Source organism: Aphelocoma coerulescens, chromosome 1A (genome assembly GCF_041296385.1).
Source record: "Aphelocoma coerulescens isolate FSJ_1873_10779 chromosome 1A, UR_Acoe_1.0, whole genome shotgun sequence".
In the NCBI taxonomy this organism is placed as follows: Eukaryota; Metazoa; Chordata; class Aves; order Passeriformes; family Corvidae; genus Aphelocoma; species Aphelocoma coerulescens.
This window is the reverse complement of record NC_091014.1, coordinates 74,874,317-74,896,193: the sequence shown is the minus strand read 5'-3', so window position 1 is coordinate 74,896,193 and position 21,877 is coordinate 74,874,317. Positions and strand designations below refer to the sequence as shown.

General features: G+C 40.3%; 1 protein-coding gene across 2 annotated transcripts; it reads left to right on the top strand.

The window, feature by feature from the left end:
• The first annotated feature begins 1,091 nt into the window (after positions 1–1,091).
• LOC138104782 (solute carrier organic anion transporter family member 1C1-like) lies at positions 1,092–19,372 on the top strand. Of its 2 annotated transcripts, XM_069003984.1 has the most exons (14): positions 1,092–1,235; positions 4,194–4,335; positions 5,131–5,263; positions 5,891–6,012; positions 6,333–6,479; positions 7,543–7,641; positions 8,407–8,652; positions 9,401–9,565; positions 11,182–11,377; positions 12,383–12,548; positions 12,988–13,169; positions 16,746–16,810; positions 18,005–18,122; positions 19,150–19,372. In XM_069003984.1, exons 1-14 carry the CDS (start codon positions 1,107–1,109, stop codon positions 19,370–19,372), a joined length of 2,133 nt encoding a protein of 710 aa, XP_068860085.1. In that variant the 5' UTR covers positions 1,092–1,106. The 2 variants fall into 2 exon arrangements, with proteins under 2 accessions (XP_068860085.1, XP_068860086.1); XM_069003985.1 differs by lacking the exon at positions 6,333–6,479 and having other exon boundaries at positions 1,107–1,235.
• The last annotated feature ends 2,505 nt before the right edge of the window (positions 19,373–21,877 follow it).

Genomic DNA, 21,877 nt, shown 5'->3' with positions numbered 1-21,877 from the left:
AGACCTTGGTGAAAATTTTGGTACCACAATCAAAGTCCTTTTGTCTTGTTCATACATGAACAGACCCTGTGAGCAAATCTTAGCATCTAAAGATATACTTTTGTTATTTTCACTTGTATTTGTGGTAAAACAAGTGCTTATTTGGGAAGCCATGAAAACATATGTATCCAGAGGTATATACATATACATAAAACCATACATACTTTTAACTTATGTAAGATCTGGGTCTTCAGACAAACATATAAGAACAGGAACTTTTCTTATTCATATTTTCAGGCAGCAGTTCTGTAAAACATAGGACTGCCTAAAAGTGAACACAGACGTTGATTTCATAAATATTTGCAGATCTGATTTAGAGATTGAAATTAAGAACAAAGTACTGCAGTATGTAACTAGAGATTTAGGAATTACTGATATCTTTTGTTTTCAAAGTGCAGTATTTAGGTTTTCTTTACTTCTTTGTATTTACCTGCAAAGAAGCAAATTCACATTTTTCCTGAAACAATTGACCACTGAGCCCTAAGACTATGTAAAATGGTAAAGGGAACTAAACCTCTTTATTCTTGTGTAACTCATTAGCTAAAATCAGACGATTAGAGCTAATGTTTCCATCTAAAACAATTCAAGTGCCTCATTAATGGGGATAGATTTCCTTTGATCTAATTACTTAATGTCCCAAATATATGGGAAATTCAGAGATCAGTGCTGAGAAATCTCTGCAGACCTGGTCACATCTAGAAACGTGAATTTACATGAAGACTTCAGAAATGTTGTTTGAAATGGTTATGAGCCTTGTTTAGTCTGCTGGCAATGCTTGGTCAAATGTTTAGTGAAATCACATTGAGGATAGCTAGAGAATGAAGATGATGGCTGTTTGCTGAGTATGATTTAATCTCCATTATTATAGGCAAGTGGATTGCAAATTTCCATAATTAAACATCCAGTGCACTGGTCAGATTCTGTTGTAAAGTCTGGTAATTGCTGTTGTTGGGAAAACAGTCCAGCAGGGTGTTGCTGTCACATGATGAGCTTTTGAGGCTGAGCTAATAGGATGCCCTTTTAAAATGTTCTCCATGTTTTCTGCTTTAGAGGCAGAGGATACCATCATGGAGATTTCATCAAAAGAAAATACTCACTTTTTCTCAAACAACACAATCTTTCCTGTGGACCGATCTTCATTCAAATCTGAATCATCTGCATCCAAGGAAAAACAGTCGTGTTGTGGAGGTATAAAGGTAAAGTAAGAGAAGTTTGAATTTTCCAGTAAAGACTTAGAAAATCTCTCTGGTTTTTTGGTTGTTTTTTTGTTTGGTTTTTTTTTTTGGTGAATGATCCCTTTTTAGGTTCTGATTATGTCTTGCTGAGTCAGTATGAAATTATTAGAGGTATTTCTAAGTCACAAGAAAATCTTTTTCAGATCTGTATTTGCCTAACATTTGACAGTCATCAAATATAATTTGTTGGTTGAGGCTTGCATATTATGAGATCTTCAAGAGCCATCCTGAAAAGTCCCTCTATCTTCCTTATTGCACCACCTGAAGTTAAGAACAGAGCAGACAGATACCACAGGCTGTCAGGACAGACTGCTAAAGACTGCAGTCGTGGTGGTCTCCTGGGCTCTCCAAAGTTATATTTGTATTATGGTCTGTGTGTTTCGAGTGCTATATTATTAAATCATTATTGTAATATTCCTTATTCAAGAAAACTCTGCATGAGGTGACTAAGAAATGAAGCTGCAGAAGCATCACCACTGTATCTACATTTCTCTCACCCCCAAGAAGTTTTTCCTGGAGGTAATGGGAGGTCCCTGCTTTGAGCCTCACAATGTAGCTGTGCCTACCTGCTGGTGGGATCTGCACCTCGGAGGAGCATTGCTCCTTGCTCGGGACACAGGGGCACAGCAGGCAGCACAAAGCTTTGCCTACTGCCTCTACCTTATTTCCAAAATGCTGACACACTCTCTTGGGTGAGGTCTCAAAAATCACCATACTATGGTGAGATGCTTTGAGTTACACGGACAATGAGTTTTCAGCCTTGGCCCGTTCTTTTCATCGTGCATAGTCTTTTTTTTGTGTTGCTTTTTCGCCTCACTCACAGACCTACTTTCAGATATTAATCCAGCTCCCAGTACAGCCAATGACATCAGCAACAGCTGCCCTGAAGTCTAGAGATTTTGAATTTTTTTGTTTTGAAATAGAAGATGAGTTGTATTAATTACATTTTGTACCATAATCTAATTCTATCATTGCTCCTCCATTTGCTACAACAATAATCCAATCCCCTCAATGAATAAAACTTGTCACAGATTAGCCAGTCAGGAATCAGCTTATTAGCTCCAGAAATAGAGAAGCAATAATATTTCAGCTCAGTTTCTTTCTCTTAAAAGAAGTTGTGTCTTCTGGGAACCCAAACCAATGTAACTTATGTATTCCTGTCGGAACTTAGAAAACCTCTCTTTTTTTGTGAACTAATCCTTTTTGAGTTCTGATTAGATCTTGCTGAGTCAGAATGAAATTATTTAAGCTATCTCTAAATCATGAAAAAGTCCGCTTCAGGTTTTGCTTAACATGTTAAGAAAATAATACGCAGATTCAACAGGTTGTTTTTACCAATTATCAACATTTCTTATCAACCTTCCTGTGTCTTAAAATTGCCTGTATTAACCAGATAGATGTGGTGAAATATCTGCTCACAAGCACTGACAAACCAGAGCAGAATGTGAAATCATCTGTACCTTTCTGTCCCAGCCCTAAATCGGGAGTGTCTTTCCACCACTGCACACCTGGGACAGTTGCAAATCCTGTGAAAAAACTTGTGCTAAAGACACACAGAAGCTTTTCAAGTTGTATTTTACCTATACAACTTTCCTGTAAAAAAAAAAAGTGCTCTCACATTGCTATTTAAATTCCAAGGGCATAAACATACAGAAAATGTAAAATATTACAGCAATATTTGTACTAGAGACCTCATTGAGAGCTGCTGCTGTACGAAAAAAGAACCAGAGAGGGCTGTGCAAGTTTATTTACCCACAACTGTTTCTGAAGGAGGGATAGGCAGCACTGGATAAAGTGTATTGAACATGACACAGAGATATATTTGAACACAAAAATTTGCATTCAGCAATGATGTTATTACCACTGCACCTTGTCAGATGAGATGCTGTAAGGAGTTTTGCACTGGAGGTGAGTACATTGCTCAGAGAACCTGTGTACTGGGAGTGTGATTGTCAGAGAGGATTAAGGAGAAGCACAGGGTTCTAGACCTCTATTCATATGAAATGTTACTGTGTCTCTTAATTTCTGGGACTGGGCTTTACAGAAAGCATCCATATTCATATTCATATTGAGTCAACACCGCCTGTACCTGAGGGTAGAAAGCAATGTTGTGGTTTCCATGATCAATTGCACTGTGCACGAGTATCCCTGGAACTCATAAACTCTATAGGGCTGCATTCAGTGAGGGCAAATTTAGGCAATAAAGCTGCAGGAGCAAACAGATGAACCCTGCACTCCCACTACATGCATTTCAGACCAGCCCTCATCTTCCAGTTTAATTTTGTGGGAAAGGGGCTCAGTGTCCACCTTTGAAATATGTACCAAAGCACTATGAAGGGAGATGGAGTTTAATGTCCAAAGCCCACTCCTGGTTCAGAAGAACTTGCTAAAACAGATAGAGTGATAACTAAGAGAAAACTGTCTCTGCATAACAAAAGGATGGGAGAAGTCTGTCCCCAGGAAAATGCAAGGCGCACTCTAAGGAAAATGCAAGAGATCTTGTAGGGGAAGGACGAGCCTAGAAGAGAATTGCCTGGCAGGTCACTGTTCAACTCACGGAGCATGTAACATTTCAAAATGTCCAAAAACTCACCTCCCCACCGAGCCACACTTAGCATTTACCATTATGGTTACTGTGTAAGATACTGCCTCCTTAGGAAATCACCAGTTGCTGTTTTTCAACTGAGCAGTAGCTTTGGCAACTACCTGAAATGAGTGGTGGTTGAGAGTCAATTCAGTTTTTATCAATATTGCTCATAAGAGATAGACAAATTAGCAATCTAGCATTTAATAAGATGTAGGAGAAATATTGATGTGGTTATTTGGCAAAAGAAGAGGTAGGAATGCAAAACTTGTTTAAAAATAATTCATAATATCTTCTGTACTGCCTGATTTTATTCACTGTCATTTTTTTCACAGATATTTCTTGGTGCATTGTCTTTTGTTTATTTTGCTAAAGCACTGTCAGGAAGTTATCTAAAAAGTACTATCACGCAAATAGAAAGAAGATTTGACATCCCTTCCTCTTTGGTTGGTGTTATTGATGGAAGTTTTGAAATTGGTATGTGCTGTAGAAACCCATTTTTATTTTCAGAAAAAAGAGTGATGCAATCTGTTGTGAAGAATGATTGTATGAATCTCCCTGAACCATAAAACTGAGCAAGATTCACCTAGTAAAAATAAGTGGGATTATCAGTATGATTACATTCGATAGGACAGGGTTGCTAATACAACCAATTCAGCATAGACATAAAAAATTTGTGATTTGATAAGCTTAGCATGTGGCTAATTCATACTAATAGAAATTTTGAGTGTTGAATGAGAATTTGCCTGCCCAGATTTCTGCAGGCAGAAATCCACCTCCCCCACCAGTGTTTGTCCTTTGTGATTTATTAAGCAGCAGGAGGACAAAGCTCTAGCTGTAATCTACATTTCTTGTCTGGTCCCTCTCCTTCCCTCTCACACTAAGGTTTCCAGCATGTCATTGTCTCTTACAATTTCAGATTACTGAATTTATCTCATGGGTGTTCAGTGGACTGTGGTACTCACAGGAATGAAATATTAGCCTAAGTGTATAAAACTCTGATTTCTCCTTTTTCTGCTTTTCTGGTTATTTGCTCTCTTCAGCTGGCACAGTCTTTCTCCTCTTTTCCAGCAGTTTATCCAAAGGTTTATGGTTTTCCTATCACAGAAGGCATTGGGCTCCTGTAGAATGCCTGGAAAGAGGGAGAAAGACCAACCCCATCAGCCCTCTCTCCCTGAAATCAGTGCCTATACTACATACTAGGAATTGTTATTTTAGGGGATCTCTTATCAACAAGCAGTAAAACTCAATTTTCCTTTTGTACTCTCAAAGGGAACCTCCTAATCATAATTCTTGTGAGCTACTTTGGAGCAAAGCTTCACAGGCCAAGAATAATTGGAGCAGGCTGCTTAATTATGTCAGCTGGAACATTCCTAATTGCAATGCCCCAGTTCTTCATGGGACGGTAAGTGCAAAGAGATCAGTGTTTTCCAGCTGGGCTGTGCACACTGAATGGCAGCTCAGTAAAATATTTAGGCATTGATTATGAAGATAGGAATAGGCAGATGGGGATGCGGTTACTTAATTTTTTTTTTTTTTTTGTGACAAGATTTATTACTGTAAAGCAAATAATTTAACGTGTACTATTTTCAGTAGTAATCAACTTATTTTTTTATTAGTTTCTGATCCACAGAAACATTTTGATATGGTTTAGGAATTGTTGAAATGTCAGTGAAGAAGTGATGACTAAACTCAGGAAGACAATCTGAGTACCAATCACAAGCCAGAGGATACACCAGTGTCTGATAATCTCTTAGTCCAAATTCATGTATTATAGTAGAGCAAAGTGCCTGCTAAACTGAAATGAATCGCTGACAAAAAAAGAACCAACAGGACAATTGTCATGTACTGCTGCAGTATAAATAGAGCTATTTATCCCCTGTAAACTATCACTGGCGATGGATCCAGACAGATTCATATGGATGCAGATGAAATTTGCATTTAAGTGCTATAAGCCTATCTGGTAGTAACAGATCTGATTGCTTTTTCTTATCAGTACTTGTGAATAAATACAACTTTGTTTTCTAAACAGATACCTGTACGAAAGATTCCCTTCCACCGTCAATTCGACTGCTATCATCTCTCCATGTCTGCAGGATAAAAACCAAACTCCACTCTCAGCCTTGGAAAAATCTCAAGCAAAAATAAATTCAGGTGAGAATGATCTCTGTTAAATATTGGGGCTGGTAGTGCTCACTATCATCAATGTTTCCCAAATCCTTCTGTCAGGAGATCCGAGTTTTGGTTAGAAGGAAGTGAAAGAGTTTTCTAAAAAGGGATGTGGTGACAAATTTATAAAACCGGCAAAACTGTAGTATCTTTGAGACAGCTCATGCTAAAAATTTGTCTACCTTAAGCTGTTTCACAGTTTTCCTACTGTTTCTCCTACAACAGAAGTATTTTAGAAGCCCTGAGCTTTCAGTGTCAAACTGTTGTTACAAACACATCATTGTTGTCTCTTGTTGTGTACACAGGATGTGAAAAGGAAGCAGGCTCTTCCATGTGGATCTATGTTTTACTTGGAAATCTTTTGCGTGGAATAGGTGAAACCCCCATCCAGCCCCTGGGAATTACATACATCGATGATTATGCTGTTGAAGAGAATGCTGCCTTATATATTGGTAAAATAAATATTGGGTTTTTTCTTAATGGACTTTTCCCCAGAGGAAACGGAGTCATTCTGAATAATGGAATGAATGTTATTGAATTAAGTTGCCCTGATTGTTTTGTTTGCATAATTTCCAATATTAAAGTTTATTTAACAGTCATGTACACTCAAGGGACCAAGCTCCCATTTAATTATACCAGCACAGTTCCATTATCTTAATTTGGTGAAAGAATTTGACCTTGGGTTCCTGCTGTTACCCTAATCTTCCTAATTCTTTTGGATGTGGACTGCTGAGCCTCTGTGCACATTCAGTTCTCTGGAAAGTGATAAAAACATGCACTCTTTTAAGCACTTAAAATAGAATTTCAGTGAGCACTCAAAACATTCCCTCCAGATTCATGTGGAATTATAAGCAATAGTGCTGAAACTTTAGAAAGTTGGTAGCACTGTTTTCTTGTGTTCATTGTCTGACCGCTGCACATTCACCAGAATTATTACCTAAAAAATCCTATCTCATCAGCGTCTGCTCTTGACAAGTTTCCAGCCAGGCAAAATGCAAAAAATCAGATTCTCTCTGTAAAAGATTCATATTCCCAGATTTCCAGGTGAATTTTGCAAATTCAAAGTATTCAGAAAGTTTGGCTGCAGGTATATTGAAACATATTAACATTGGAAACCTCCCAAAAGCAAAGCGGTTTCTCAGCCTGTTCAGGGCCTACCTCAACTTAAAGCGATCAGTTAAATTTAAAAAATGACATTTGCTTTCCAGTTACTTTAATCTTGTCAACTAAAGCATTTCTAGCAGTTATAGATGGGTGCTGCTATTGAGTTTAGGCCATTCAGTTTCCTGGCATTTTTCCTTCAGGCTGAATTTAACTCTTTAATTGGATAACAGTAAAAAGCATCATTGTCATGGGGAAAATTGTATTGATGCCTTTTTTTCTTCTTGAAAATATTTAAATTTGTGTAACTGTATCACTTGTTACCCATCACATTCCATAATCTGCTGCTAGATGCAGAAGAACCAGTGCCCTTTTTAGCTCAGGAGTGTAACAGTCTCCTGTTTTCTATTCCAGGGTGTGTACAGACAATGGCGATTATAGGGCCAATATTTGGCTTTCTCCTGGGATCCCTGTGTGCCAAACTTTATGTTGACATTGGCTTTGTAGATCTGGGTAAGTCAGAACACTCAGGCTTAAAAAATCCAGTCAGGCTCCTCATGCCTATTTTCGGCCAAGAACTATCTGGTTCTCTTCTAGGCATGCGGAGCTATCAGGGGTAGAGTAGGCACTTCATGAAATGACAAGGATGACAGCAGTGTAGGGGTCCATGCAGAACAGGCTGGCAAGAAGGATAGGTGTAGAGGAGGAAAGAGGTCTCACTCTTCCTCAGCACCAGCAGATCTGCAGCAGGTGCCTCCAAGAGATGCTCTGGTGAGGAGGCTCTGGGGAGATAATGGGAGCCAGGAGGAAGCAGGACTGAGGCTCAGGATCCTGTGTGTGCTTTTTTAATATTCTGTTGCTGCCACCTAGAAAAGTGGTTTGGCAGGGGGTACTGAATCTCCCGACTGCCCTCCTTCTGAGAAAACAGGAAGAAAAAAAGCAGGAGGAAAACTATTTTTCCCTGGGGCTTTTGTGCAGAACAGCCTGACTGGGAGCAAGTGAGTGGCCACCCGGACTGTCCCATTTTCTGGTCCTTGCAGCATCTCTGGGGCTGTGCAAGTGGCACAGCAGGTCAGGGCTAGGCCGCTGCTGTGCCCCAGCAATCAGCAAGTCCTCACCGTGTCCCCACAGCTGCTCCTGTAAAACACCCATAGTGACACACAGCACAGCTACAGCTGGTGAGGTGGGCATGGAAAGTCCCTCCAAAACCACCTTCCTTATTATCAGCAAATATTCTCAAGATTTATTTATTTGTTTCTTCTTTTCCACTTTCTCCAGACAGTGTCACAATAAGTCCCAAGGACGTGCAGTGGGTGGGAGCGTGGTGGCTGGGGTACCTGATAGCTGGGGTGATCAGCGTCCTGGCCGGCATCCCCTTCTGGTTCCTGCCCAAGCACCTCCCAAAACCTGAGAGCAGGAAGGACTCCAGCACCTCTTCCGAGCAGTCAAAGTTCATCATTGAGGAAAACAAGGACCAACGCGCATCCTATCAGCAACAAGCGAAGCTTGCCGAGATGGCAAAAGGCAAATCACTGGAGTTTTCTTCCTGATCGTTGAGTTTTTCTCTCAAAGGCTTTTAGACTTAAAAATTTTATACTTTCTGCAGCCCTATCTTAATGGCATCAGAATTATGATTTTTACCTGAGATTTCACTCTCCAATGCATATAGTGACTGTTGCAGATGTGGTGGTCAGAAAAAAAAACAACCCTCAGTTTTTGCTAATTTTTTTTCCTGTAAGTTCATGCATTAGGAAAACATGTACAATATCTGATCAGAATATAGATGGGCACAGACCAGCTACAGTATTAGAGAAGGCTGCCTGGATTTAGACAGGAGCTGTTTCGCACAATTGCATTTCCTTGGCCCTGCTTTGGCAAAAGCATTTTCCCTCAGTACTTGAATCTGTACCTCAACATGTTTGTGCTTCCTGTCAGCTGTGCTGAGCACTCTTTGCCCCAAATTAAGCTATACGGTGCTGCGGCTGTTGAGGACACATAGAAACCAAATCATTCCTAGTTTATAATGAAAGGAAAGTATATAAAACAAGATATCTCTTCTTATCTCTTGAAATTTATGATTAGTATTTTGCTCCACTGTTCCCCCATCCAGAAATGGGGGAGCTGTTAGGAACATCACAGAACTTCACAGATTCCCTCTGAAATGTTCTGCAGTTTTGGGTTTTTTTTGGAAGGTGCATACGTTACAAAGCATTGCTCACAGCAGTTATTCTCTCTCTGGCCTGCTTGTTATTTCTGCTGTTTTGTCTTCCAGACTTCATGCCATCACTGAAGAATCTCTTTGGGAATCCAGTTTACATTCTGTATTTGTGTGCAAGTATCCTTCAGTTCAATTCTTTAATTGGCATGGTGACATATAAGCCAAAGTACATTGAACAACAGTACGGGCAGACATCTTCAAAAACTAACTTTGTTATAGGTAATGCTATATCTGCTTCTTGATATCTTTAAAATGGAAATTTTAGGAGTGGCATGTAGGAAAAATTGTATTTTTTTTAGGGTATTTTTATTTCTTCTCCTTCCTTGTCTGACTTTAAGTAGTAGCTTATAGAAGGTAAGCTATTTCATTTTTGCTTCAGCACTAGGTAACTCGGAGTTTATCTATGCAGGAGCTACTGTAAAAGTTTACATGATTTGACACCTTAATTCCCATTTAACTGGAAATTTGAAAAGTAATATATGTACAACACAAGAAAATAACTGAGAAATAGTTTTAAAATAGTTTACATAAATTTATCATCAGACAGATCTGCTGCCTTGATGGCTTCCCCTTTGTTTCAACAAAACAAAGATCAGTTCAGTGAGTGCTAAAGGTGACTCTCTGAAGAGAATGGTGTTAAATAAAAGGAAGTCAAGTCATATCCCAAGCTGTCCCATACAGTACAAGAGAGAGAAGCTGCTTCAGCCTTTGGGTACTGAGATGGACATTTTTGTAGCTGACTTCAGGAGGGTGGACTTGACTGCCTGGTTGCTGAACCTGCATGTGGGGTTCAGCTCCAGAGGTCCAAGGCTTCAATAGCATTAAACAGCAAAGAGGTTTACATCTACCCAACACAGAGGGAACTGCCTTGTTTCAGAGCAGCATTAGTTGCACAGCAACAGAGGTATATATATGCAGAAAAGCTGTAATGATCCATTGTGCTATGTTAATTCCTTAAAGATAGAAGCTGGAATTTCCTGGCACGAAACTCCTCAAAGCAAGGAGAAATCTTCAAGTATAGTTGATGCCCAAAGAAAGTCCAGAAAACAATCCCTACATTCAGTGTAGTACTTCTCATTGTATTTAAAGATTTTCTGGAGCTAAGCTTTCAGGTATGTGCAAACTGAGTGAGGATTACGAACCATTTGATTTCTCTGAGCATAGGGACTATATCCAACACAGACTGTGTGATGGCTTGGTTAGGGAAGGATCCTGCTGGGTGGCTAGCTCTGCAATAAGGTGGTTTTTCCTCCTCCTTTTCCTTTGTCTCCAAATCCACTCTTCCTAAGAAACCTGACAGCTGACTCAACTCAGTGTTTATTTCTCTTTCACTCCCTCTTTTACTCTTTCTTCTTCTTTTTTTAGAGAACAGTTTCTATCACAACCTCTGATAGATATCAAAATTGTCAGAGCAATTTGAAGCACAAAAAAAAAAAAAAAAAAAAAAAAAGCAGGTCTTGCTCCAGCTTTCATAACATTAGATAAAACTAAATTTGTCCTCTAGGAATCAGCAGATGACTCCATTGACAACCTAATTATGGAAAAAATCACCTAGCTTAAGATATTGGAAGAGCATTATCTAAACTTTATCCATAATCTCTCTGTCAAAGAACCAGCAAAGAAGCATGTCCTTGGGAGTAAGTTTTTCAAAGCTGTCCCAGCACCTTTGTAACACTCCAAGGATCAGTCCAATTCTGGACAAAATAAAATGCCCTGACTGAAGATCTTTTATGTTTTGTTCCTTCATCTCCTTGCTGCAGCTGTTTTTGTGGCTGACAAGGTTAGTCCATTGAGCTGGGGTTTTCATTAATACATATTTTTCTGTTTGATTTCAGGTCTTATTAATATTCCTGCTGTGGCCTTTGGCATATTCTCTGGAGGACTGATCATGAAAAAATTCAGAATAGGTGTTTTAGGGGCTGCAAAACTTTCCTTGGGATCATCTTTCTTTGGTTACCTTTTGCTCCTCTCATTGTTTGCGATGGGCTGTGAGAACTCGGACGTGGCTGGACTGACTGTGTCGTACCACGGGTATGCTGGGAAGGCCATGCTTCAGCAGAAAGGGCTACTGCAAACCAAACTCCTTCCTCATTTTATTTCACAAAGTATATATTGTTGAAAGGAGTGTGACTGACCTGAATATGCTTCCCAGAAATTTGATTCAAATCGGTGGAAACCACTCCATTCCAGCGGGCATTGTGTCATGACCTTCTCATGATTATGGCATAAACCAGAGGGGTTTATGTCACAAGTGCAGATTATTTTTCTGATTACTTTTTAATTATTATTGCCATGGGACCCATCCTTTGAGCCCAGTGATTCCTGGAAATGTGAGGAGCTCAGCAGGGGGGATGAGATTCAATTAATTGTTTCTTGACTCTGTGTGCCTGGCATTTATTAGCTTTGAACTCAAAACTTAAGGATTCATGGATTAACCATTATGTTAACCACGAGGTACACCTGAGGCTAACATTTCTGCCCATGCTATTACTCTGTAAAACTAACTTTTTGGGAGGAGTTTCCAGCACTGACTCACAGCAGCCCCAGTAGCTGCTGCACTGGTGTCTGATGACTGAATTTGGCAGAGAGCTGTCCTGCAAGGTATCAGACACAGTTTAGATAAATCCCATTCTGATAAATTCCTCGCTAACTTCTACAGAGATCATTTCCCATGAGTAACTCAATCCCTTCTTTGCCACTTGCCTAGTTGTGTTAAAACTGCATCAAGCTTCAGATAACTAAAACCTTAGAAAATCTGAGAAAATGCATGAATATAAATTGTCAGTTCTCCCCCTTAATAAAGTACATGCTATCTCACAGTAGGTGGTATGATACTGTGAAAACTTTTGTATAACAGAGAAAAAAGGATTTACACTGCTGTGTGGTTGTGAAGAGACAAAAAAAAAAAAAACCTTTAATGGGCTACAGAGGGAAAGTCTGGCCCAGTGCACCTGGAAGACAGCATAACCCATGAGGTGATGGTGATTTCCTCCACATCTGCTAGACAACACCTCTGCAATTTCTCTTTTTCCACAGAACTAAACCAATGACTGATTACGAGCAAGCCCTGTTTTCAGAGTGCAACTCAGGCTGCTCATGTTCCAAGAACGACTGGGACCCCATCTGTGGGGAAAATGGAGTTACCTATGTTTCTGCCTGTCTCGCTGGCTGCCAGGCATCCAACGGCAGTGGGAAAAACACCGTAAGACAATCTTTCGTTTCCATATGAGATGCGATAATTTTTTCTGATACAACCAGGTCTGTCAGAGTGAGTGGATTAAGATTGAGCTTGGTGCATCCTCTTGAGCCCTGAAATCCTCAGGGTTTTTTAGCAATCTGCCACACGCATTTAAAATTTTCTGACTTACTGTTGCCAGCAGAAATCACAAGCAGAGAATGTTGGAGGCTTTTCTTTTTTAGCTGTTGGCTACCAAGACTGTTGAAAAAAACTAATAACTACATTAATCAACAGTTGATACTTTATAATTTTGTCCTTCATTGAATAAGCCTTTTCCTTTTATAAAACATTTCCCCCTTTGGATGTAAACTTTCAGCCACCCAGAAAAGCATGATAAGATATTCCTAAACATCTACTTCCCCACCGTTTAGGTTATCATACACTTTTGCCCACTCTCTTCCAGGTATTTTTTAACTGCAGCTGCGTGGGAACCTTTGAATCTTCACAAAGCTCCTCAGCTGTGGTGGGACCATGTCAAAAAGGAAATGAGTGTCCCAGAATGTTTTTGTATTTTCTAGTAATATCAGTTATCACTTCCTACACTTTGTCAGTAGGTGGCACACCTGGATACATACTGCTTCTAAGGTAAGCAATAATTTATGATAGCATTGCCAAATGTTTTCGAAGTGTTTTGACATGTGACTGGTACTCCCTCCCCTCCTGGTATTCCTAGTATTTTTGTCTTTGTTTTAAAGATTGGTTTAGCATGAGATTTTTTTTTCCTGTTGTGATAAGCACAGATTTGTTGAATGCATGTCCCAGTGTATATTTAACTGCTGGAACTATTTATCCATCACTGACTGTAAGCTTTGAAGCTAATTTTAGAAAGTGCAAAAGGTATTTAATACTACCAGTGCTTAATCTGGATTTTTGTCAGCTTCTTGCGATTTTTGGATTCCAAGTCCTGTTCTGCTCTGTTTTGGAAATCTTTCTTTCTCAGTTCCTTTTTCCAAATTATTTCCAGATGGGCACATTCTGCTTCTCAAACAAAACAACAGTAAATCCAGTCTAACTAATCTTTAGTATTATAACTGTGTTTTCTTACCCCCAAATTCTCTTTGGTTTTGAATCAAATTTTCTGGAGCAGACCCTGTCTCATTGTTGGTATCTTTAAACCACATAGACAATGCCAGTGTTAGAACTGGCTGAACACAGACCATATGGAAAAACCTAAATAAAGAAATGTGACTTCAGCTACGATTCCATCACAATCCTTGAACCAGAATAAATATTCACGCAGAGACTTTCAGAAATGGTTGAGGTGAGGATCCTTCTCCACTGCCCTGCACAAACACTGCCAGTGAGGTGTATACAAGCTGCATAGCTTTCCTCACACACCTTGCAGGGTGCACACCTTGCACTGAGTGCTGGAAAACCACACAGCATCTCTCTCTCCCCAAGGGCTCACTCCAAGAACAATCGTACTGTAATCTATTTTAGACAATTTTTACTGAAGCTTCTGCACAGCTGAACTCTCCATGCGCCAAGATGAGGATGATTCGTGAGTGGAGAGCTTGCAGCAAAGCCTTCAGGATTTACACCAGATTGCTCTCTGGGGTTGCTTCTGACACACTGGATAAATATGGGCATAGAGCTATGCAGGGATGCAGTTCCCTTCCCCTTTCCCTCTACATGATATCTTCCTTCTATCCATAAGACATATGGTGGGAAATGTACAGATCTGGTACCACACAGGGCCTCAAAATCATGGTAGCCATGCTCAACCTCCTGCTTTTCTTCTTGTCTCCACGGCATAAAAAGTGTTTGGGAGGAGATATTCATAGCTGAACACACTTAAATCACACGGAGTTGCCTGCCCTTCTCAGCCCTAAGAACTTGCTCTTGGGGGTCTTACTGCTTAATCGATTTAGTTTAAAAAGCTTAGAAAGGTTTTCAATTACAATACTAAACCACTTTGTTATATGAAATCAGCAAAACAGTTTTATTGGTTCTGCTCCAAAGCTTCTATTGCTGTTGAAAATCATTTTACTTTGAGAGACATTTAACTGAAGCTGAGAAGCTATGTGTTTTCCTGCTGGATTGAAGGCATCCACCTTTGATGTGCAGCTAAATAAAACATGTTTCAGTAAGTTCAATCCTTTTTTTTATTTTTTCTTTTCTGCACTGCAAATGACCTGTGGGCACAATTCCCCTTTAAGCTCATGCTTACTTTTCTCTTTTTTGAAATCCTTCACTGACTTGACTTTCTCCAAAAATCTGGCTGAACTGGAAGTGTGCTTCTGTTACCAGAAGGAAAGTAAATTATCTTTGAACACAACTAGTCCCAAGGTCAAATTGCAGACTTCATTATGTATTTTTTTCCAATTATGTATTTTAAAAAACATTCAGTATTCAGTAATCTCTGTTAATATTCCAGCACTTAAGCAAGCTGATGTTTTCAGATGAGCAGATATCGTTGCACCTGCCATGGAGCACAAATACAGCTACATCCCTAAAAGCCTGTAAGATGTAGTGACATTTACTTTGATGATTTGCACACTGAAGTCATTGAAATATGCTGGTGACCAGGTCATTTGCTGAAATGCCATTTTGGTGGTATTAGTCTAATTACAGTAGCCAAGGAACTTGGGACAGCCCAGTTTTGGAGAAAAAAGCCCTGCAGTTCAGATAGCTGTTGTTCAAGCACCAGCTATTAATAGCACGTGATTAGGCAGTGAAAAGGAAGTCTCAGATCTCCCTAAGAGGTCTGGCTATCACTCAGGATCACAAAGGACTCCTGTTTCCGTGCAAAGACAATACAAAGAATAAAACAATTTTTTTTCATCTGAAAGAGAATATTTTTTTGCAGGATATTAATCCTGTGAAACACATATTAAATATCCAGTTATTGGTTTTATTTTTCATTTTTTGCTTTCTATGCCCTCAGATTAGTTTAGGAGAACTCTAGGCTGAGGCATGCTTATGTAGCAAGTGTCTGGTAGGAGAGCAAGACTCTGTTCTTCCAACTTAAAATCATCTTACAGTCATGCCCTTGTAGATGGGAATGCTTGTATAAGCCACAATCAACAGATTGAGTGATGATAATCCATGACCGGGGCATTAGAGAATAAAGTGTTGAAAACTATCACTGGTGGGGAACAATAGAGTTCATTCTGAAATGTCTTAATTATTTTTAAAACATATTCCCAATTACATTAATTTCTGCAGAAGCAGAGGCCATCCTAGTTCAGAGCACACAGACTCTACCTCCAGAGTGCTATGTTCATCCATAGTGACAATTGAATTTCAGCCTATTTTATTTTTTCTGACTTATATTTAATAGAATGACTGTGACAAAAGTTTTATTAATTACCATATTGATATACATGTTACCCCACATACCAAAAATGTCCTTGTTTTGTCATGTGGCTGGTACTACTCACTTGCCAAAATCAAACATATACCCAGATTTGTGCTGGATTAGGGATTGTAATAGTCAGTCTGGTACATGCTGGGAGAAACAGCACATTTGAGTAGCTGGTGGGGGAGCAGGTGATTCCTGCTAATCTGAGAGGCTCCATACACACACTGCTGATCACATGGATGGGAAAGGCAGCTGTTCTCCTGCCCACCACCTCCCCCTCCCTCAAGAAGCCAGGATGATGGTCTAAGGTGAGAGCAGGGCTCATCTGGAGCCAGAAGAACTGGATGTATGTGTTAGACTCACCCTGCAATCTCAGAAGAGTCCAAATGCAAATGGTCTGCTCTGTGAGAGAACAGCTTGGAGGATTTACCTTTACAGGAGTTGTGATCCTGATCCTAGATAGAGTGCAATGAAAAGTTGGTGCCTAAATACCTTGTACTAGCCTGGGATTTGTCCTGAATTTCATGGAGTTTCTAACTGAATAAAACCATCCAATGGCTGCATGATTTCACTATCAATTTTCTTATCCTGTATTAGTAACACTTAAGTGCTGATATCATCTGAAAATCCACAACCATCCTGAAATGTGATGTTGAATATAGATGTTCAGAATTCCTAGATGCCGTTCTGATTTTATCACCTTTTTTACATATTTCTGCAATTTGGTTAAGGTCCGTGACAATAAGGAGGAAAAGGTCACATTTCTTTCCTTTCTCTTGCTTTCTATTTGTGTTCTTATTATATACAGCTGATGCTTTATTTCTATTTAACACCTTTTTTGTTATTATTATTTTTAGATGCATTAAACCCCACTTGAAATCATTTGCACTTGGTATCTATACCCTGGCAATAAGAGTACTTGGTAAGTCTGTACTCCTGAGTCGGTTTTAATACACTCCTCACTAATCATTTATCTTAGAATTAAGCTTTGATTGTTGGAAAGAACAATGTCTATCTGCAAATAAATATCATATGATTAAAAAAAAAAAGGTTGGAAAAAGGAAATTGCTTTTTACTTCATAAATCACATAACTATGTGTTAGGTATAGTTAAAATACACAAGGCCAATATTTATAGAGATGTGATCCTTTAGATGAAGCTAACATCAAAACTACATCTTGTCCCCTTACTCAGCAACAAGCATAAAACAACAGCTATGGCTGAGAATTTGTGATTGCTTTTCAGGCATATATTCACTAGTTTCTAAGGGAATTAATCTGACTACAGGTGTGCCTGGGGCCAGGGCTCACTGCAGCCTTGTGGTAGAGCCCCCTGAAATCAAGGGTAAGATGAGATGCCAATGAACTGGAAATTCTAAAGTCCTCTAGGTCTTCATGGAAAAAAATTAGCAAGAAGCAAGTCACCTACTTAAATGAGCTGAGTTGGATGAACTGGATGAAATTCCATCAAAACTAGCTGTTGGCTTCTTTCTTACACCTTTGCAGGCCAGAATTTTCTCTCCAGGCTTACTTTCTTCTCCAGCAACCCTGGGTGGCTTCCCAGGTGACACAGAGTCCAGCATGTCCTCATCAGCACATGAAAAAAGGCTTTTCCTTTCCATCACCCCCAAGAACTGCAGTAGGTTTGCCCCTGCCACAGCAGGATCTCAAGATACTTGGAGAATTCCTGCAGCCCCGCTGCAGGTTCCCAGCCCCACTGGGAATCCCCTTCTCATCCCCCACCCAACACAAAGGACACCCCTAGACCCAAGCTGAGCAGACTCCATGGCTCTCAAGAAAGGAGAAGTATCTCCTATTTTTTTTCCCCAGAGATGTCCCACAGGGTGAGGAAACCAAACCATGGCCAGCACTCCAGCACTGACTTCCACAGGCTTTTTGATGTTTTGTCATATTTTCCTGGCTTCCCACAGGGAGGAAAGGGTGGTGTGTGCCTGGGCAGCACAAGGCACGTCTTCTCAAACCAGCAAACAGGGAGGAAGTGTCATTGCTGAATAGAATATATTAAGCAGTGTTCTGCATGAACGTGCCTCTAGATTAGAACTGATCACCCTGGAAAGTAAATTTCTTACCTTTATTTATTTGTTAAATACACCCAGCGGGGATTCCGGCCCCAGTGTATTTCGGAGTAGCCATAGATACCACTTGCCTGAAATGGGGAAGCAAAAGATGTGGGGGAAGAGGAGCGTGCAGACTCTATGACTCCGGTGCACTCAGGTAACAGCTCTTCTCCATCCATTCTTTAACTTTTGTTCTTAAAGTAAATCTACACCTGGCACTGGTAGAAGAATTTCTATTAGAAAATTTGAGTGAAAGATTTGAAACTGAATGAAAGGCTCTGACTAACAATATTAACAATAATGCTCACCTTTCACCATTCTTTTTTGATTCAATCTCTTTTTTGGGGGAGGGGCAGATCATCTTGTTTCAATATCAGCTGGAAATAATTGTCACTTAATAATTCACCAAAAAAAGTCGTGTTGAAACCTCAATCTTATGCTTAAAGCTTCCCTCACGTTTCAGGGTCTCTGCTGTCATTGTGTGTGTGTAAATAAGTTATTAAACCTCATTTTTCTCCATGTTGGAGCTGGATCAAAAAATGGAAGGCAAAGGTGCCACAAAACATGCTTGGCTTACCTAGAGGCTTAAGTGCAGAGTTGTCTTTATCAATCTATTGCTAGAGGACAGTAATTGGCTGAACTGCATTTGTGAAAGGCTTCACCAGAAATGAAGAATGGAATAACAATGGTAAGAGGAAAATGGGAGAACAGGTTGTGCCTTCTCCTACCACAAGGAAAATAAACATGAGAGGAGGGTACATTTTGTTTTGAAAACTTAAAGGAAAGCAAAATCTCTTTTTACTAATAAAACATTATGATGTTATTGTTGCTGCTGTTGTTGCTGTCAATATGCCTGTAAAGCAAAAATGCCATCAAATGGTCTTGATACCACTGGTACTCCTTATGAGACAACCAAAAAATAGAGTAATTGCCCTAAAAATATTAGTGCTATTCTTACTGAAGCACATTGGGATGGAGGTCAGTCAATGCCTGAGATGCTTTCTTGACCACAGACCACACTATACCTGACCTGGGTAAGCTGACAAACTCCCCTCTCCAGGGTCATCCCCTTGATTGAAGTGTCCTTAGGCAGCCTTACCCCATGAAAATATGAATGTGTCCTTGATGCCTTCTAGTCATGTGTTGCCTTTGACACAGGCTCTGATCAATCATTTCTCTCTCAGGTATGTGTACCTGGGGCTGACATTGGTGTTGGGCATGGTGTCCATTTTCTTCAGTGTTGCTGTCCTTTGGGTTCTCCGGAAAAGGTCTTCTCCACAAGACGAGACCCTCTCAGCCAACGGGGAGAGAGGCACCTGTAGAACAAAGAGCAGAAAAGATAATTTTGTCCATAGTGACCAGTTAATTCAGTCAACTTACTGGCCAGAAAAGGAGACCAGACTTTAGGAAAACTGAGATCTCCATTGTGATTTTACCCAGTGAGTGGTGTTCCAGGCAAAAATCCATCATCAGTGAGGCAGTATCTTAGTATCTACCGTGAAAATGTTCACCTTCTTGCAATTTTCACTGTAAACCCCAAAAGTAAAGACCACCAATTTCTAGCACGTGAACAGCTCTAAAAACACTGCTCACCATTTTTTTCTGCTGAGTGAGGGGATTTCCTATGGCTGGGGAGGTGCAGTCTTTCCCTCACCGAAACACTGTTTTTGCGGCTGCCCCTCAGCTCCCTCCCTCCTCATGAAGCTGCAAGAGCTGCTGCTGCCCTTCGGTTTCCTCCTGGGTGTGAGGTGAAGTGAGGAGGCTGCCATGCAGCTCCCTCTGCCATGGGACCAGCCAAGAGGAACCAGGGCACAAAACCTGATTTGGCAACCTGGAAGGTGGAGGGATGTCCGGCACATAGCCCGTCCTTGCCAACAGTGAGGCACAGGGCAGGAGGAAGGTGGTTTGCTGGAAGGACAAATCAGCCACAGGCTCTGGGCATCTCATGAATTCAATCCATAACACTTAGGACATCAAATGTTGTGGTTAGGAATCAGTTTTCCAGTAGCTTTGTCCAGTAGCACAACAATCAACAATAGAAGTTGTCATTACAGTCAAAGAGACCACAAGAGTATCATCCAAAGGAAACTGGAATGAAAATAGAGCTTTTTTAGATTTCCAGCAGTTTCTTGCTAGTACTCAGTGTACTAAATAATTCCATGCACTTTATGATGTAATAACAAAATGGTACAAGACACATATGATTAATATTTTAAAAAACTATGACAAGACAGCTTGGGAAAAATAAAATTAATTAAAATTAATTAAAAGACCAGGTGATTGGGGCTCTTCCTTTTAATTTATTTTATTTTCTAGCTGAAACGAAGACATTTTTGGACTTTGTAAATATTTGATATTAATTATATTTGGGGTGGGGAGTGCAAAGGAGAGCTGTTTAATATGAAAAAAAATCCCAAGGAAGCTTGCACTGGAAAAGCCAGTGGCAGCACCACAAGGATAGCCTTTAAAGAACTAGAATTTTTGAGCACATGATGAAAGGTAGGCTTCATCCTTCACCACAATATTGGCAAAACAAACCCATATCACATCATTTGTGTCCCAGCAGTGACTGCAGGTACCCTGCTGCCTCTCCTGCAGGGTGCATGAGGAGGGGCACATGCATAAGGGTGGGATTCATTGGGCTTTATCAATGATCAATGTTTACACTATGCCATTAGGGAGCTACCTAACCCACTCAATAGCAACACCAAGAAGGATGGTGCTTAGGCACCAAATATCTGCAGAAGGTAAGGCTTTGAACCCCTTACTGGGGAAAATGCATTTGTCAAAGGAAGAACCAATGTCACCCAGATTTGCCACATGGGTGAGTGTTTAGACAACGGCCTGTCTCCCTGGGATGTGGGATACCCAGCCTCCTGTCCCAGATCTTTGTCCTCCCAGGCAAGTGTCAGAGGCTATGGGCAGTGAGGTCCTGGACAGCTGTGGCTGTTCACTTGACCCTCTACGAACAAGATATTGAACTAAACAAACATAATCAAAATAATCTGAAGGTTTATGAATACGGGACTAAGTCAAGAGTTGTGGTTGTGGTGAATCACAAATATGGGCATTCCTGTCTCAGGTCTCATTCATATTACATCATCATGAAAACAGCAAAAAATGTCAAACTGCACCAGCATCCAGGATCAAGAACAATGCTTGGAGCTTTCCATAGCTTCCTGCGGAGGGCACTTCCCATAGAAATGAGCTGTCAGATCCAATGAGAGAAAGGAGGAACCCAGCTTAAGTACACACTGGGATAAAAAAGGAGAGATATCTGCATTTCACTCGGTGCTTGATGCTGTATGTGTGTCAAAGCAATGGGGGTGATTCCTACTTTGTGAATCAGTCCTGGCAGCAGTGAAGCTGTCGCTGCGGCAGTTCTGCTCATGCCCAGCAGCAAGAGGGCCAGGAAAATTCATTGATTTCATCTGGGAGAGAGAAAATTTTCTTCTTAGCAGCTGGAAGAGTGCTGTGTTTTGGATTTAGTATGAGAACGGTGTCGATAACACACTGACGTTTTAGTTGTTGCGGAGTTGTGTTTACCCCAAGTCAAGGACTTTCCAGCTTTCCATACTCTGCCAGTGAGAAGCTGCACAAGAAGCTAGGAGGGACCATGGCCAGGATAGCTGACCCAGACTAGCCAAAGGGATATTCCCTACCCTGGAATGCCATTTCCAGTATATAAACTGGAGGGAATTGGCCAGGAGGAACCAGTTATTTTTAAGGAACAGCCTGGATATCAGTCAGCAACTGTATTGTGCATCAAAAAGTTGTCTTTCTTGGGTTTTGTTTCTCTCTTTCTTTTTTTTCCTCCCTTTTCATTGCAATTATCATTATTCTATTTTATTCCATTTTATTTAATTCTAATTATTAAACAGTTCTTAACCCATAGGGTTTGCCTTTTTTTTT